The 16,595-nt window shown below is 42.3% G+C and overlaps 2 protein-coding genes across 2 annotated transcripts; both read right to left on the minus strand.

Annotated features, from left to right (window-relative positions):
* Positions 1-4,294: 4,294 nt before the first annotated feature.
* LOC117849702 (reticulon-like protein B2) lies at positions 4,295-7,083 on the minus strand. The gene is made up of 5 exons (XM_034731382.2): positions 6,798-7,083; positions 5,185-5,365; positions 4,965-5,106; positions 4,802-4,871; positions 4,295-4,714 (listed from the first exon to the last, which is right to left on the minus strand). The coding sequence occupies exons 1-5, from the start codon at positions 6,955-6,957 to the stop codon at positions 4,545-4,547; spliced, it is 723 nt and encodes a 240-aa protein (XP_034587273.1). The 5' UTR covers positions 6,958-7,083; the 3' UTR covers positions 4,295-4,544.
* Positions 7,084-11,006: 3,923 nt separating this feature from the next.
* LOC117857814 (uncharacterized) lies at positions 11,007-11,940 on the minus strand. The gene has a single exon (XM_034740723.2). The coding sequence runs from the start codon at positions 11,860-11,862 to the stop codon at positions 11,221-11,223; it is 642 nt and encodes a 213-aa protein (XP_034596614.1). The 5' UTR covers positions 11,863-11,940; the 3' UTR covers positions 11,007-11,220.
* Positions 11,941-16,595: the final 4,655 nt, after the last annotated feature.

Raw genomic sequence — 16,595 nt, forward strand, 5'->3', positions numbered from 1 at the left:
AGAAGGTTGAAGAAAACAAGTAAACTCTGCTTAGAAATTAACTCCAAAGTATCTAACGCTAAAATGCAACTCAAACGTACATCATAGTTAGGTTCATCCTGCTCCAGGACACCAAAAACATCTCCATAGAGTTGGCGTCCATGCTGTCGGAGAGAAACAATACAAGGCTTAGAACTTAGAAAAGGAACTACCAGTACATCAAGGCAGCATAAAGAGTTTCAATGGATGATATTCCTTATCAGGAGGCTTTCCCCGCTTCCTTGGTCGATAACCAAAACTGGCACCAGGAGGGACTGGAGCATTTAGACTGTCAGTTTCATCTTCTATAGAAACAAATAGAGAAGAGCAGTAAGTCTACCAATAAAACAGTTTTTTTCCTAAAAAGTAATCAGCATACCAACTCCAGTAAAGAGTTTCTTTCCATGGTCTGGTTTCGGAGAGGGCCAACAACTCCAAGGCTCGGTATCACGGTAACCCTATGGCAGAAGAAAAAAGTGAAGATATAGAAATCAAACAACCCGAAAGGTAAATGCTAGGACATCAATGTACCACAAATATAAACAATGAAATTTGCATTGTCTAATCTGAAGTTGGAAGGCTGCAAATAGATATGAAGAAGGTTTAAATCACAAGCTGAAACTCCAGTATGTACTCTGAGGTGCTAAAACAAGACTTATACAGAATAGTTATACATACAAATGTAACATTGAGGATTAACATGGGATTGCATGGATTTATGAGATCCGGGATAAATGGATAGTCACGACACCAACAGTTTCTTCTAGTAGCATCATAAATACCCAAATATTCACAATTCCCTCTCTCTCTCTCTCTCTTCGACGAAAAAATCGATAATAGGGGTCATGGAAATGATTTATTCGATCATAATAGTAACTACCATCACTGTGATCACTATCGTCATTGGAGTTCCTTGTGGGGGAATCGTCAGAAAGATCATCAGTGTCCTGTACAACAAATGGAAAATAGTATAGCACTTTACGCAAGGCATTGGCTTGTGGATGCGTCCATGCAGATGCAGGGGTGTGTGTACCCTTGCCCTAGAAAGTGGAGAACGAGTATGCACTGTGGAGCTCAATCTGGTCATTGCAAGAAAGAGATCCATTACTTTAATGGATGATTCTTGCATATGTAATCAGGGATGACAATGCTGAGACAAAGCCCTCTTTGTTCAAACCATGGTCATCGTAAGTGAAATAATTTATGAGTGCAAGCAACAAAAGCATATTGTTGCTTGATAAATCATGCAGCTTAGTTCGAACGAAATATGACTACACGAGACAATACAAGAGGGCTGACATGACAAAACTCCAACTGGCAAGGAAATTAAGCAAATAATGAAATTCTGAGTAAAGAATTAAAAATAGCATCTGCAAGACAAAGTAGTAGATTTTTGAACAAGACCATAAATATACCAAGGGAAATGAAGTCTGACCATGAAAGCGTCTAGCATAAATAGTAGCAGAGAAGCGCAAGGTTGTAGGCCAAAGTATTGCTTTCATGAAAGACTTTAGGCAGCACAAGACACAACACTACTATACTGCAAGTGAGGTCGACGCAAGTGTTTGGCTAATGCACAATTATGATGGCAACTCACGAAAGACATTCATAATTGTCATTGCCAGCTCCTAATGAAAACCTTCTGGCAGAGTTATAAACTATAAATCTGAATAATTCGAAACAACATGAAAAACATTGTAAACATTCCTATTACGCACCGAAAAGCTAGTACATGACAGTGGGTGGTTGTCTATTAAAACCATGCTGGAACTCATAGAAGAAACATCCTGACTTTCTTTGTTTCCAGCACAACCCAACTGAGGACCAAAATATAGGGCTTAAAGAACACAGCATGCTTGGGAAGGTAAAAGTGATTCATTACTTCATGCAACATACAACTTGATATGGCCAATCTACGTAACAAAATGGCAAATCTGAGAAACTCATCACAAAAGGGAGAACCTCATTGCTTTCAATAATCTGCGAGGAGTACTAGACCAGTCGATTAATCAAATTTACCAATGATCCAAACATGAGGAGGGTTTAATTGATCAATCGCATCCAACACTGTGGGTAATAGAGCCATACCGTGAAAATTTCACTTGGCAAAGGTTCTTCTCCACCATCCATCACATATTGAATCTAGAATGAACACAACCTCGGAAGGTAAGATCAATAAATTGTACCGCAAGATATATGGTGACGCAACAACAAACAAGCTACTTTGCCGCCCATAGTTAAAGGTGGTACAATGCAATGTCAAGTTGGTGGCTCTAACAAGTTTGGATGCTAGGACCAAAGCAAACCACCAAAATAGAGTTTGAACCAACTATAACACGGACCCATTTATGCTTAGAAGAGCTGAACAAAATGAACACTTGAGTAAATGAGAGGGGTGTTAGCTCGGTTGTGGCACCTGACGATATACAAAATCCAGGGGGATAGTAGTAGAAACAGTAAAACCAACCAGGCAACTCGAATCTCTAGATGATTCCAAAAACCAACTAGGTTCATCTCCTAGCATTAGCAACAACACATCCACGATTAAATGCTAGCGATATAAAGTGGCCTTAGAGGAAGGGCGCAGGACAACCGAACCAATGTGACCTAGCAAGGCGCGCAGTAAATACACAGCAAAATAGCCCGAAACCCCCGCGCTCGCACAGAAAATCAACGCATGCACACACGATTGAGGACTAGACTCAAGGGGATGGGGGAGCAAAGCGCGGGAGTCACTACCTTTTGCTCCGGCGGCGGCGGCGGCGGAGGAGGAACGGCCGGCACCGGCTCGGCGGCGGCCTCAGCGTCATTGGTGGCCGCAGGCGGCGGCGCGCCGACGGCGTCCGCGGCAATTGGCGGCGGCTCCACGACCGCGTCCGCAGCAATCGGCGGCGGCTCGACCGGCATTTGCGCGACGACGGCATTCACGGCGGCCATCGTTAGGGTTACATCACAAAACCTATAACTTTGTATGAAACAGGTACAGATCTGCTCCAGAGCAACTTATATCACCAAACTGTAGAAGCACGACATATCCATGGCAGCTTACCATGTATGGGTAGGGTAAGCTGCAGCTTGCCATTGCCTGGCAGGATTGGTATATCCATGGCCTCACACCAGCTACAAATCGAATCAATGTTATTTTTGAGTCTAAGATCAAGAGAGAGGGGGCAAGAGAGAGAAGGAGGGGTGAGAGATTCGCAAGGAAGTGAAATACGGTGATATTGCATCGCCACGGGCAGAGCTACGCGGGCGGCCGGGCAGAGAGGAGAAACCTTAAGCATCGATCACATTGCCTTGTAAAGGTCTCCCGGGCGGGCCTATGGATCTCTATGAAACAGAGGCGGCCCAAGGCACCCGCCTGGATCGCACATGCAGCCTGATGGACAATGAGTCCATGACACATGTCATCGTGCGGTTGGTTGCTGCAAAGACTATGAGTTGGTTGCTGCAGAGGAGTGACGTGAGGAATATTTTTGGATCTGAAACTTTGAATTCAGTTCTCTTAAACCGTAAATGTTTTGTTATTCCGTTTGAACCATAGTGCTACTTGGAATTTATGCAACAAAATAAAATCCAATATTAATATTTTCTATTTTTTTAAATCAACATTTGAAATGTACTGATTCAACATTTTGATATACATGTTTCAACATTTTTTTTATTCTCTGCTTGAACTAGTTTTATGGGAATTGTTGAATGAAGTGCGAATAAATGCTGAGTGTAGTTTTTGAAGATATTGACTATGTTAGTTTAATATTTGAGGAAAACAAAGTTTAGCTATTGATACTGGTTAAAAGAAAAATAAAAGGTACAGCACTTGATTACTCGCCCCTACTGTCGTCTTTCCTCAAGCATTAAAAAGTAGTAAGTTGACTTGCTGTTGCTAGCTATTACCGGGTCCACGGGAGAGCTATTGATGTTTCCACGCATAAAAAGATAGCAGGGCAGCGACCGCACGGAGCAGATAGGAGCGCCGCCCCCAAAAAAAAAACCCTAAAGGCCTAAACCGAAATCCACTTTCCCTAACCTATCATAGCTTAACACCCACTAATGCCAACTCGTTATTGACTCACTATCCGCTACTTCCATAGTTCTAAATTGTAAGTTGTTTTGACTTTTCTAAATGCATAGCCTTTTTTATCAGATACATATCATGTCTAGATGATTTGAAACGAATTACGCTTCCTGATTTAGCTAAGTAGAACAAAAGCTACTACGATCTATAAAGAAACATAGAGGACATATACATAAAATATCAAAGGACAATAAATGGTAACCATGACACATCGAGCATAGTTGTATACGATCTATCTTCGCAACTACAGTCAGATAGTAGCTGGTAGAACATCTTCTGAGATCAAACAAACATAAGTACACAGTACACCCACACACCGTGCCACCAACCACATCAGACCATTACTTCTTACAGATTCTCATCACACAATCCATCGATATGTACCAGCCATAAGCAAAACAAGTCGCGTGTCATCCACCGGGTCGAGTGATTTGATCTTTAATCTGTTCTAGTTCTCCTTCTTGTCCTTTGGCGGAGCCCTGGGGATCTTGCTCAGGACCTTGGCGTCCAGGACCTTGTACTGCTTGCAGAGCTCCGCGTGTGCCTTGGCAGCGAAATCGTCCACCTGGTCCTGGTACTTGTGGTACAGTATCGGCACCGTGTGCAGGATCAAGACCACTGTTGGGCAAGTTGGTGTTCAGCTAACTAGAGTGGGAGTTCAAAGAATTACAAGAACAGAGTTTTCAGAGCTTCAAGAGTCGTTACCAATGTACATCAGTCTCAGGAGATCGCAGAGCTCTCCAATTTCCGAGACAATCCAGAGGGCGACGATCACCTGAAACATTAGGATGATTATTTGGTTAGAGCAAACTCGTCAATTGTCATGTCAGTAAAAAGAATAACAAAGAAGTGGTTGCTTGAGATTTACGCCTAGGAACTTCATCAGGTCATGGCCTAGAGCAAGCTCCCGAAGCAAGACAAGCGCTTTGTTGATGTCCGCACGCAACGCTAGCGCGATGTTCACAGCAAGCTCTTCAGATATCTGCACTTCAGGAACATCAGGAGGACTCCTGAAAGTGCAATGCTAGATGGTTAACAAGCTTAGTCAGAACCAGTTAGGCATGTAAAGCTGGGTATTTCTTGCTCACTTCTTGATGAAGACAGTGGCGTTGGACCATAGGAACAAGATCGTCAGTGTAGCAATCATCACGTGGGATGCCAGAGTAAGGAGATGGTACTCGACGACTTCGAACAGGAGCCAAAGGATAGTTGCGCCACCAACTACTGCAGCAGAGGTCTTCGTGTCTTTCCACAACAGTACATCAGCAGCTGAACAGAGGAATACAGATGAGAAGACGATTAAATATGAAAACGGCACCATGATAACAACTAGATTATGCAGCAATAGATATGACTCAAGTATACATTACCAATTAATACTAGTGGGTTACTTTCAAAAAACAAGTTATAACATGGTACATCAGATTCATCTCTCGCCTTTTATTTTATTTTCACAGGACCTGGTATCTTTTGTCCTTCCACGTCACTGATCTATCTTCCCTCTTCTAGTGCAAAGTGCCAACTAATAAGGAACCCTTTGAACTCTTGAACGTTCATCCAAAACTTTTATACTTCTGCTTGGGACCTCAAGCATGATCAGACATTAATTTTTATTCAACTACGACTTAACAAGATAACTAATACACTAATCACAGGCCATTTCTTTCACTTCTTTTGATCTTTTTACTGGAGCAACACTGAAACAAAAACAAATCATGCAATAGGTTCTAGGACTTTAAGCATGGTCAAATATTAGAACTACAGTAGCAATTCATAGAACAGTTAAAACTTGAATAACACTCTCAAGAATGAATTGTTTGAATTTGCTTGGTAGTAACAGAGCAGAAAACAAGTTTCCAGCGTAACACTTCCTTACATACTTGCTGTTATTAAATTAAAATAAAAAATTTGAAATCAGATAGTATTAACAAGAGGATGTATCATTATGGAAATGATTCATTGTCCCAAGTCTGAATGAATTGGAATCAGCGAGGAGGATCATTTAAGATATTTTTTCCCGGAAGCAAACAAAATCAACTATCTTATTGGTCATAGGATGACGACTAAATATGAAAAATCAATATTTTTGTGAAATTTGAGCACCCACTCCCAAGTGGAACATTGATAGAGCATCTACTTGGTAAACTAGTGACCTACAAAACTGGCCAAGTTAAGCATGCATGACAGAAGCCCATCCACCAATGCTTTTAACCCAAATCCCGTGAGAAGAAGGCGCGTACTATCACGAATTGAGTAGATCACCATGACTAGTTCCGTGTCAACTATATGATCACGGACAGCAGTCGTAAAAGGCAAATTAAATTAATTGAATTGCGATTTCCACCAACATATCAAAAGTTCTGCGAGCCTCGCATCGCACTTGCGCCTCTGAACAAGAACAGGGGCGGAAAGGTCAGAAAGAAACCAATTATTGCGCCCGTCGCACAGCAACTAAGTTAACTGGACCTAAAAATTACTGTGCTCCTAGCAAGGAACCAATCAATCAATCAATAACTTGAGCTAATCGCGACAGCTAACAATCATTGGCGCTCAAGAAATCGATCGGAAAGCATCCGCGTCAGGGACCCTACACGAATTGAGCTCATGCGCTGTACTGAACCGAAGGAACGCAGAATTCCAGTTCTAAGAGAGCAAGCAATCAACTAGCAAAAAGAGAGCAAGAAGAGGGAAAGGTCCGTACTTTTACCCCCACCGAGAGCCTTGTGCACGGACTTGTCCTCCCCAAGGAGCCAAAAGCCCCGGGACCTCGCCGCCGGCGACGCCGTCTCCTCCGTGACGCCGTCCCGGGGCGAGGCCACCGGCGACGCGGCGGCGGGCGCCTCCTCTGCCGGTCCAGCCATGGCCGGGCGAGAAAATCAAGCCTGTCGACTAGCCGGCAGGATCGATGAGCGGGAGGCAGGCAGGTGCAGCCGGTTCCCCTTTTCTTGGTGTTCTGCCCTTTTCTTTGGTCTCTCTGTAGCAGTCTGTTCCTTCGTTGCTACGCATTTGGCTTGTTTTCCCTGACAGGAACCGAAGGGTTTTTTTTTTGAGGGACCCGATCAGCCGACGTCACGGGGCTTGTTTATAGACCTTTCCGAATTCTGACGTCACGGTTCTTTGCTTCAACTGAGCCATTTTCATGATGAATTGAATAATTTGGATGTGAGATTCTCACGAGCAGACCCAAAATCTTTGTACCGTGGGTTGGGACGGATCGAACTCAGATGGACTAACGTTTGGATGGAGATTCATGTGGGTTGGAATTAGGGATGGCAACGGGGAATTCCCCATTAGCGGCTCCCCATCCCCATCCCCACGGGAAGAAGAATTCCCCGTCTTGATCCCTTCCAATACTCGTCGGGGTATTTTCGTACCATCCCCGACCCTGCACGGGGATTCCATCCCTGCAGGGTAGTCACCAAGCAGCGTGCACTTACAAAATTTGTTGGATAAAAGTGAATCCATGGCACAGTAACAAAGACATCAATCGATCGAGCACAGATTTTCCACATTACATTACTAACAAACATCGCTAATTCTAGTCTCAAAATACAAAGAAAATACAGAGAAAAGGAAAGAATAAAAAACGGACTTGGAGGCGGGGCCACTAGTAGGCGAGCATTCGCTGCTACATGGTGCCGACGAACAAGCATTGGTAGTTGACCGCGGCACGCGCGCATATGGAATGGTTGGTGGCGAATGCAATTTTATCAGTTCTACAGTTCACAGTCCTGGCTTCCCCGGTTCTCTTGTCTAGCTTCATTTGGAGCTTTCTCCCTATATTTTTTGGGTCGTTTTTTTCTTCCCTTTTGGGACGGGGTGTGAGGGTAGTAAAGGGCGGGGGAAGTATTTTCACATGCATATGAAGGTGGAAGAGTGTTAAAAATATATTATTTTATCCATATAATTGTACACTAAAAGAACACCAAAAATGAATTGTAAAATGAAATGTATGGGGACTTTAGTAAATTTGATAAAAAGAAAATTCATACTAGAATACCGTATATGTGCTCCTCTTTTACTAACAGAATATCTAGTACTTTAAAACATTACTCAACACAAAATATGTTAATTGGCATGTTTAATGAAAGAAAGTTGCTTGTCCTTTCTCCCCAGGAAGCAGTAAGGCACATGTCCATCATCATGTAAGAAAAGTTTCATCCTGGCGTCAACCTAAAAAAATGTAGTGCCAAAAAAGGATTTCAAATCCAAACAGAGGGGCAAAAATATTATATCAACGTTATTTGGATAAAAATACCGACGCAATTCAAATGAATAAAAAAGTAGATAAAACTTATCCCTAATGTTCTATTTGTGTCTACAAAGATTGCCATACTTTCATATATGCACATAAAACCAATTAGAGTGCATACAAAATTAGTATCACAAAAAGGAGGTGTGCTTGCAAATCAAACACTATTTACAATATAAATTAAACAATTAGTATCACATGTCAACTCCTTAGGTCTTATCAATATTATGCATGTTCTCCTTTGATATCATTTTATAATTGCCGATTAGCTTCCTACGCAGATTTACAACTTTTACGCACAGATTTTGAACTTTGTACATGAAAACTTTCTACACATATATTGATTACTTTTAACATTTCAAATATTGAACTCCAAATTCAAGAACTTTGCATCCTAAATTCAAGACTCCAAACTTTGCACTACGAGTTATAATACATGCTACTATGTCATTTTAAACTTTGTACTCCCAAATCTAAAACTTTAATTCAACCCTTGTACTAAAAATTTATGAACCTTCCCACAACATAATTTCAAACTTTGTACTCTCAAGTCAGAAACTATCAGATTGCTTAACATAAATGCATTTCTAAATTCAGTGTTGCAAAAATCTTAAACATTATGCAAAAAAAATGTCTATAGCCAAAAACTTTCAACTTTCACTTCAAAACCTTTGTACTTGGGATTATAAGCTTTGTATTGCCAGCTTCAAATCTCGGTTAATGGCATTGCCGGTCCATTGGTCATGGGCGGTCGCAGCTGGTGGCGGCAACTCCGCCGCGTGGCAAGCTGGACGAGTGTTGTAGAGGCCACGTGGAGGCGATCGCAGTTTTGGTGGCAGCCAAGGGTTGTCGCATGGAGGTCGATCTTGGCTGCTTGCAGCGAACTGCGGTGGCTGGCGTTGCTTGGCAACGGTCAGTACGGCGTGGGACTGCGCGGAGGACAGCGCTTGCGGCAACGGCATCGTGGGACGACTAGGCTTGCAGCGGACCGCGGCGAGTTGCTCAGCTTCGCTTGGCTACCTGGCATGGCGGCGGAGGCTTTTGCGCGGGTGAAGCAACGAGGCGAAGTCGACCTGCAGCGGCGGCTTGGCTGATCGGTGGAGATCTCGTGGAGCGGGGCAACATTGCTCACCATTCTGACGGCGACAAAAGAAACAGATCCGTGACGTGGAGTACTATGGCGGGCGTGGCGAGGTCCTCGCGCGCGGTGTTTCTTCGAGGTGACGAAGGCGAGGTGGAGTCCAACGGCGGATGTGGCGAGTGTCGGTGTTTAATACCCGACAACCTACCGAGGGGGTACCCGAGGTAGTAGATTGGTTAGTGGGGAATCGTCGGGCCTGGAACTTAAAGATAAAAGTGAGGACACAAGATATGGATTTATACAGGTTCGGGCCGCCAGAGTAGCATAATACCCTACGTCCTATTTGGGGTGTTGTATATTGCACCCTACGTTTCGGTGTTGTTTGGTGTTGAACCTCTTGGTGGTTCTGAGGGTTCTCATGTTGTGCCTCTAAGCTCCCGATCTAGGTACCTTTGCCCTCCTTTATATACTTCAGGGGGCGGGATAACTAGTCGGTTACAAGGAGGAGTCCTAGTAGGATTACATGGTATGAGTCCTAGTAGGATTACAGGGGAATCCTAGTAGGAGTCCGTCTTCTTCCTTCCTTGCGGATACTAGGGATCTATCCCCGACAAGCCCTTCATAGTCGAATGCAGCAGTCTTCAAGTAGTTTTGAGATCCTCGCCGAGTAGTTTTGGTGCTCTGTGAGGCAGCCTGCGCATTGTGTTTATCATGGTGGTGACTGCGAGGTAGCCTGCGTGAGGTCCGGATTCGGTGATATCATTCTATCAGGTGGAGTGTGATGCTGCCGCAGCACTATAATAGAGGGTCATGGTGATGGCCTTATCGGTGAGGTGCAGTCGGCTTATATAGGTTCCCTATCGATACAGGACCACGCCTGGAGGTTTCAACGAATTCATGAGCATGTATGTTGGATGGTGCCGACGTGGTGAGTGGAGTGATGAGGCCAACCGGTCGGATGTGGCGGTCTTAAGTTGTGTGGTTACCCGCGTTGATGTCCCAATCCAACCGGGCGAATCTGTTTTGTTTTGTTTTCTTTTCCTTTTCCTGCCTATGGTTTCCCAGAGCTGTAGTCTTGTATTTTCTGCTATATCAATGAAATACGCACTATCTCGTGCGGTTTGTTAAAAAAAAAGTTCCTGAGAAATGAGAATGAGCCTTGATTTACTCGTGTATTTGTTTTTCTCTTCGTGCAGAACTGCAGATGGTCCCGTGGCTTCATCTTTTTCATCTAGTTTGTGGAGTTCCACCACCGATCTCGTCGGTCCTTCTCCGTACGTACCGTACCGTTCGTATTTGAAGGGGTGACCAGAAACATCAAACTTGCCAAATTGAAATCTCAAGCCAGGGTCCTTCCTGATTTTATGCGTAACACAAGCATACCTGCGCTTCCATTCCATTAATTGTGGTGGGCTTATGTGCGTCACTGCGTGTAGTGAACATGCATGGGGAACAGTAGCACATACGTGCAGCCTCTCTTTTTTTCTACTAACAAGCATGGAATTGTGCATGTCTCGTTGAGCTGAGCATTCAAAATGTTCCTGATGCATGCCGTCGTGAAATTTCCAGCTTTCAAAGAGCCAAATGCATGGAATGCCGACGGATATACGAAATTATGAACATTAAATCAATGGAGTACAAGCAGATGATCGACCTTATTATCACGTACTGTATCGACATCGGTAATCACACGGCGATGCATGAGAGAGCGTACATAAGCTAGGTTCGCTAGCTGCTGCTAAACTACCTGTTGGTACGTGTACGTCCATCCAGCGCGCTCAGCTCCATCATCTACTGCAACCAGACGCGCTGCTCGCAGCTCTGGTCGCTGATGGACATGTCGGCGACGGCGATGGTCGCGGTGCAGTTCATCTCCAGCACCACGCGGCGGCGCACCAGCCCGCCGAGCACGGCGACGCGCCCGCGCACCCGCGTGGCCGTGGCCACCTCCACGGCGCCGCCCGCCGCCACATCCCCCAGGAACGCCGGGTCCCTCAGGAGCGCGCCAACGGCGACGTCCACCGTCACGTTCATCCGCACGGTGCGCCGCGCCGGCGCCGTCCCCGGCGGGCCCCTGGCCTCCCCGACCCGCCGCGCCCGGTAGTACACCGACGTCTCCGTCGCGCCGTACCGCAGCGACGCCGCGTTCGGGTTCCTCACCGACACGTCCGCCACCACCGTCAGCGTCAGGAGCGGCGGCGGCGTCGACGGCGACGAGGAGTACGCGGCGGCGGCGGCGGGGTCCTTGAGGGAGATGGCGTTCATCGTCATCACGGGCTCGCGGACGCGGTACACGGTCAGGGTCACGGCGAGCAGTGCAGCGGCGACGAGGATGCTGCCAATGCCGCACGAGATGAGCACGCAGCGGAGGCGCAACGACGGGGGCTTGGCGGCGGCGGCGCTGGTGCCCATGGCGCCGGCGGATTGAATCATCGGAGGCCTAGTGCGGGGTGGTTGGAATGGAAGAGAGGTAGGAGAATGGTGAAAGTGAGGCGTGGAGAGCTGTGGTAAGTAGTGAGTGGGTGATCATGGAGGTTAAATGGCTCATTATATGTATTATGTATGTATATAAAAGAAGGGTTTGCTTAATGGTATTGTGGCCTTTATGATGATGCTGAGCTAGTACTAGCTTCAGTTCACTCCTTTCCTTTTCTTCACCTAAAAAACATATGTTTGCTCACAACATTAGCCATGAATTAATATATGGTTATAAACCATTGTAAATTGTGCTATCTCATCTCACTATTTCTTGCGGATTACCCTAAAAGAGGTTTTGGTATGCCTTACAAAAGTCTAAAAGAGGTAGGCAGATCAATCTACTCCCACCTCTTTTAGGCTTATTTCTTTCATATTTCCCTATTGTTCCTACTAATAAACTATGTGTTTTTTTAACACGGTATTTGTTTGTAGAATTTTAAACTATGAAGAGGAACCTAGACATCTCTTTTTCAAAAATGTGCAGCAAAGAAGGCTGTTGCTGCTGTTCCATCACCTTACCTGCAACCACGGTGGAAGAGAAACCTTGTGTAAGCTTCTTTTATGCCTATTTTGAACTTAATATGTTTGAACTATTTGTGTTGTAGTTTATGTAAATTTCCCCCAAAGCAAAGCACAGACTCTACTCACCCACGCGTTTTCCACCTACGGAGGGAGAAATCATCAAAATATCCTCATCCCCTGAAAGGAACCCGAAAACTCACATTTAATTGTTAAATTTAAGGCTTGATTTGTTTTTTATTCTTATATATTGAATCTCTCAGTAACTTTTGAGTTTATTTATTGAATTATATATGGATCATCATTTGTATACTGTTATACTGAATTGTATATGAAAAAATTATACCGGCTTACCGTTTGGTAAAAATTCTGAGTCTACTACTGTATGTTCATGTACATAGTGTTATATTTTAAAAAAAAAGTAGTGCAAATTCTTTGCTCATGGAGCTCACCTTAGCATGCACCCACTTCATACCCTTATGAACAATTTCAAGAAATGAAAGAATTTCTTCGATTCGTTCTGTTTTTGTGGTGTTACTTCGTATCCGAAGCTTTTTTTTGTTGCGCCTGAGGTTGATATGTGAGCTGTGGGTGAGGGATTGAAGGAATCGAGCCACAGGTGGTGAAAATCTGTGCTGAGGCCAGATTTTATCACACACCCTCCCCACGCCATGTTAATTTGTGTGTCTTGTTTTTGCGGGGCATAGGATGGCTTCATATGAAACTTCTAGCAACACAAATTTCAACTTAATTCAGATAGTGTTGAATTAACTGGAAGACTAGATCACTGTTGATCCATCCTATCCTTGTTATTGTCTTTTGCACTTCGCTGTAGTTTTTATTTCAGTTTGCGAACTCCAGAACATATGTTGTGATATGCAGGTTGTCTTATTTAAAATAAATTTGCCCCCATTAGCAACGCATCCGGCTTTTTTGGGTACGAATTGACATGGGTTTTCACTGTAAATAATAAAACTGTAATTATTTTGGCATCGATGTAGCCTCAATATTAATACTTCAACGAGCCCATCAAAGTTTTTCCACTCCTTTTTAATATCAATTTTTTTGGTTTTCTTATTTTCAATTCCAAAGTCTTTTTGTACCCCACAGTTCAAAGCCCCACCCCCTCCTTAATGTCACACCAAAGCTTGAGGAAAAGTGTTGGATACATGTTTTTTTTACAAAGTATTAGACTGTCGAATAAGTTTTAAACCTGGCAGTTCAATGTTTCTTGAAAATGTAGTGCAAATTTTTTAACTACATAGTTTTATAGCTAGGAGCGCAAAGTTAATAATGCTACAGTATAAACTTTTTAATTCTAGAGTGTAACGTTAATAATGCTATAGTATAAAGTTCCTAATTCTAGAGCACAAAGTTAATAATGCTAAGTTCCTAATTCTAGAGCGCAAGGATTTGGAACTACAAAGCTTTTAGTCTTTTTTTAGGACCCAGGAGTGTAATTTTTTTAAGTGCCCTATCAGTAAGCTTTCTTATCCAGAGAGTAAAGTTTCCAAATAACAAAGTAACAAAGTTTTCGCACCTAGTAGTGTAAAGCTTGAAATGCGACTGTAGTAAGTCTTTTCTTATTTTACAGTGTACAAAGTTTTATATCCATGTGTGCAATTTTTTAAACGTGTCAGTAGGAGGTTTTCTCTATGTCTTATGACTTTGGTACATTCATTTTTTCTATATTGATTATTTTGAAATTCTTTTTTCTCCAAAGTTTATGTATATATGATTTGAATGCTTCTAAGTATATGCATTCAAAGTTTTCAGGTAGTGGGTTCATAGTTTTTAGCATGTAGCTTCAAAGGTTGAGACATAGGAAGTTTCTTGAATATGAGATATGAAAGCTAGTTAATTTTTATGTACAAAGTTTTCGACATGTGACTTGAAACCTAGTTGCATGAAAGTTTTCTAGTTTCTTCATACAAAGTTACTGAAATCAGAGTGCAAAGATTTTAGTATGCGACTTGAAAGATAGATATATATGTGTACAGACTTTTGTAAATATATATTTTAAGAATTTTTTAATTCTGGATACAATGGTTTTGTTATTTAACTTAAAATATAACGATGTAGAAAGTTTTCAATATACCACTTGAAAGTTTTTTAATGGCGGGTACAAAGGTTTTGATATCTAACTTGAAAGATAGATATGTGTGAAGTTTTGACACTGGTCGTGTAAGTTCATTGCTGATCATTAGTACGTGATGATGGAACATATCATGTAAATTAGAGTTAATAGTTTCTGTCCTCATGGGAAAAATTGGTTGCCTAAAATATAGAGATGTACAGATTTTTCAAAAAATATTTGATATCAAGTATTGAATCTGTGAATACAAAGTATTCGATCTTGGAGTGAAAAGTTTGGAATTCTAGAGCGCGAAGTTAATAATGGTACAATATAAAGTTCCTAATTCTAGAGCGCAAAGTTAATGGTGCTACAGTATAAAGTCCGTAATTCTAGAGCACGAAGTTAATAATGCTACAGTATAAAGTTCCTAATTCTAGAACTTTGGTTAATGATGCTACAGTATAAAGTTCGTAATTCTAGAGCGCGAAGTTAATAATGCTACGGTATAAAGTTCCTAATTCTAGAGCGTAATGTTTTCGAACTACAAAGATTTTTGCACCTCTGAGTGTATTTTTTTAAGTTTCTAGCAGTAAGCTTTCTTATTCGTAGTGTAAAGTATGAACATAACAAAGTATAAGGATCACAATGGTTTCAAACATGTTTAGCACAAAGTTTCAAGAATTAATATATGTTTTTGCTGAGTACAACGTAGACAAGATGGACATGGTGTGTTCATTTCACACCCTGTTTTACATTAAATATTTAGTTTCACTTTCTTTTACACGGCCTGCTCCCGCCCATATATAACTTGCTGCATTAATTTTTGCCTCTTCCAAACATAGGTATTCCTGCCTCTACAATATGATCAATTCTGGTATTTGGTTGTTGCCAACTTTAGACATAGAAAGTTTGAGGTGCTGTGCCCCAATCTGGAACTGGATTCCGTTCGAAGCAATGCTCAGACAGTTATTTGGAACTTCAAGAGAACATTCCAATGTGCATACCCCCGGTCTGCGACACTGAATCTCTTTCAGATGGCATCTACATTCCGCAGCGTCACATGATCCAAGAACCAGTTGACTAGTTGAGTTCTCCCCACACACTATTATTTTACACGCTCTTTAATAATCCATGCAGCCATTATTTTTCTTCCACCTCCATATATGCATTGTTAATTTGTGCAGCTATCAATTTTCACCTTCTTCAAAATAATTTTTTCTCTATTTGTCAACTATCACTATAAGCTAGCAATGGTAGTAATCCGTATATATTTTTTTCCACTTACACAGCTGTGATAGTGGCATATTTGTTATGAAACTGATGCAAAGCCATGATGGTGACAAGCAACATCTGTTCAAACCAGTGAGTACACTTTTCCGTTTCCTTATTCCTCGTTTTTTCACAAGATATATGGAGAGCATTTGCGAATACAAATATCTTTTATTTGTTCCACAGGAAGATGCAAAACCCTTGCGTGAATGTTTGACTTACTATGTGCTGACACATCCATGCAATGAGAAGTATGATACTCTTGTACACACAAAAAGAATACTAAACATGCATGTAAGTTTTCTTTTTTTTTAATTCCTTTTTTTCTTTTTTTATTTCTTATTGTAAAACCTTTTGCACAAGACTTACACTCGTTTCTTCCTTTTTTTCAAATCTTTTTGTTTTCAGAGCATCAAAGTTGATTTTTATCATTGAAGATGCAGCTTTTCTTCTAGCTGAAAATCAGGCTGATGCTTTTGATGCAGAAGATGACCAAGTGTTTTGTAACATGAACGAGCTGTCAAGCTTTTTTTTCAGGATCAACCATTTTTCCTCTTCCTGTAGTGTTAATGTTTCGCTTTTTTCTCCAGTGAAAATCAGCCATTAACAATATTTTAAATAATCCATTTTTCTTTTTACGTCGATGGTCTTTTTTGGTTAGGTTGATGTATTCCACGTTCATGTCAAACGATCCTTACTCACCCACACACCCGCTGTCCCGAAAGAGAAATTGATAGAAGCCTGAGATAGAATGAAATGCCAGGGAACCAAAGAAATAGAAATACAAGCACAACAGCGCACAACAGCTGTTGACAGAAGGTCA

Source organism: Setaria viridis, chromosome 1 (genome assembly GCF_005286985.2).
Source record: "Setaria viridis chromosome 1, Setaria_viridis_v4.0, whole genome shotgun sequence".
NCBI lineage: Eukaryota > Viridiplantae > Streptophyta > Magnoliopsida > Poales > Poaceae > Setaria > Setaria viridis.

Coding starts and splice junctions, on each gene's coding strand:
- LOC117849702 (XM_034731382.2), bottom strand. CDS start 6,957: ATGGCTGGACCGGCAGAGGAGGCGCCCGCCGCCGCGTCGCCGGTGGCC. Junction 5,366..6,797: donor GGCTCTCGGTGGGGGTAAAA/GTACGGACCTTT, acceptor TCCTCTGTTCAG/CTGCTGATGTACTGTTGTGG. Junction 4,715..4,801: donor CCTGAGACTGATGTACATTG/GTAACGACTCTT, acceptor CTTGCCCAACAG/TGGTCTTGATCCTGCACACG.
- LOC117857814 (XM_034740723.2), bottom strand. CDS start 11,862: ATGATTCAATCCGCCGGCGCCATGGGCACCAGCGCCGCCGCCGCCAAG.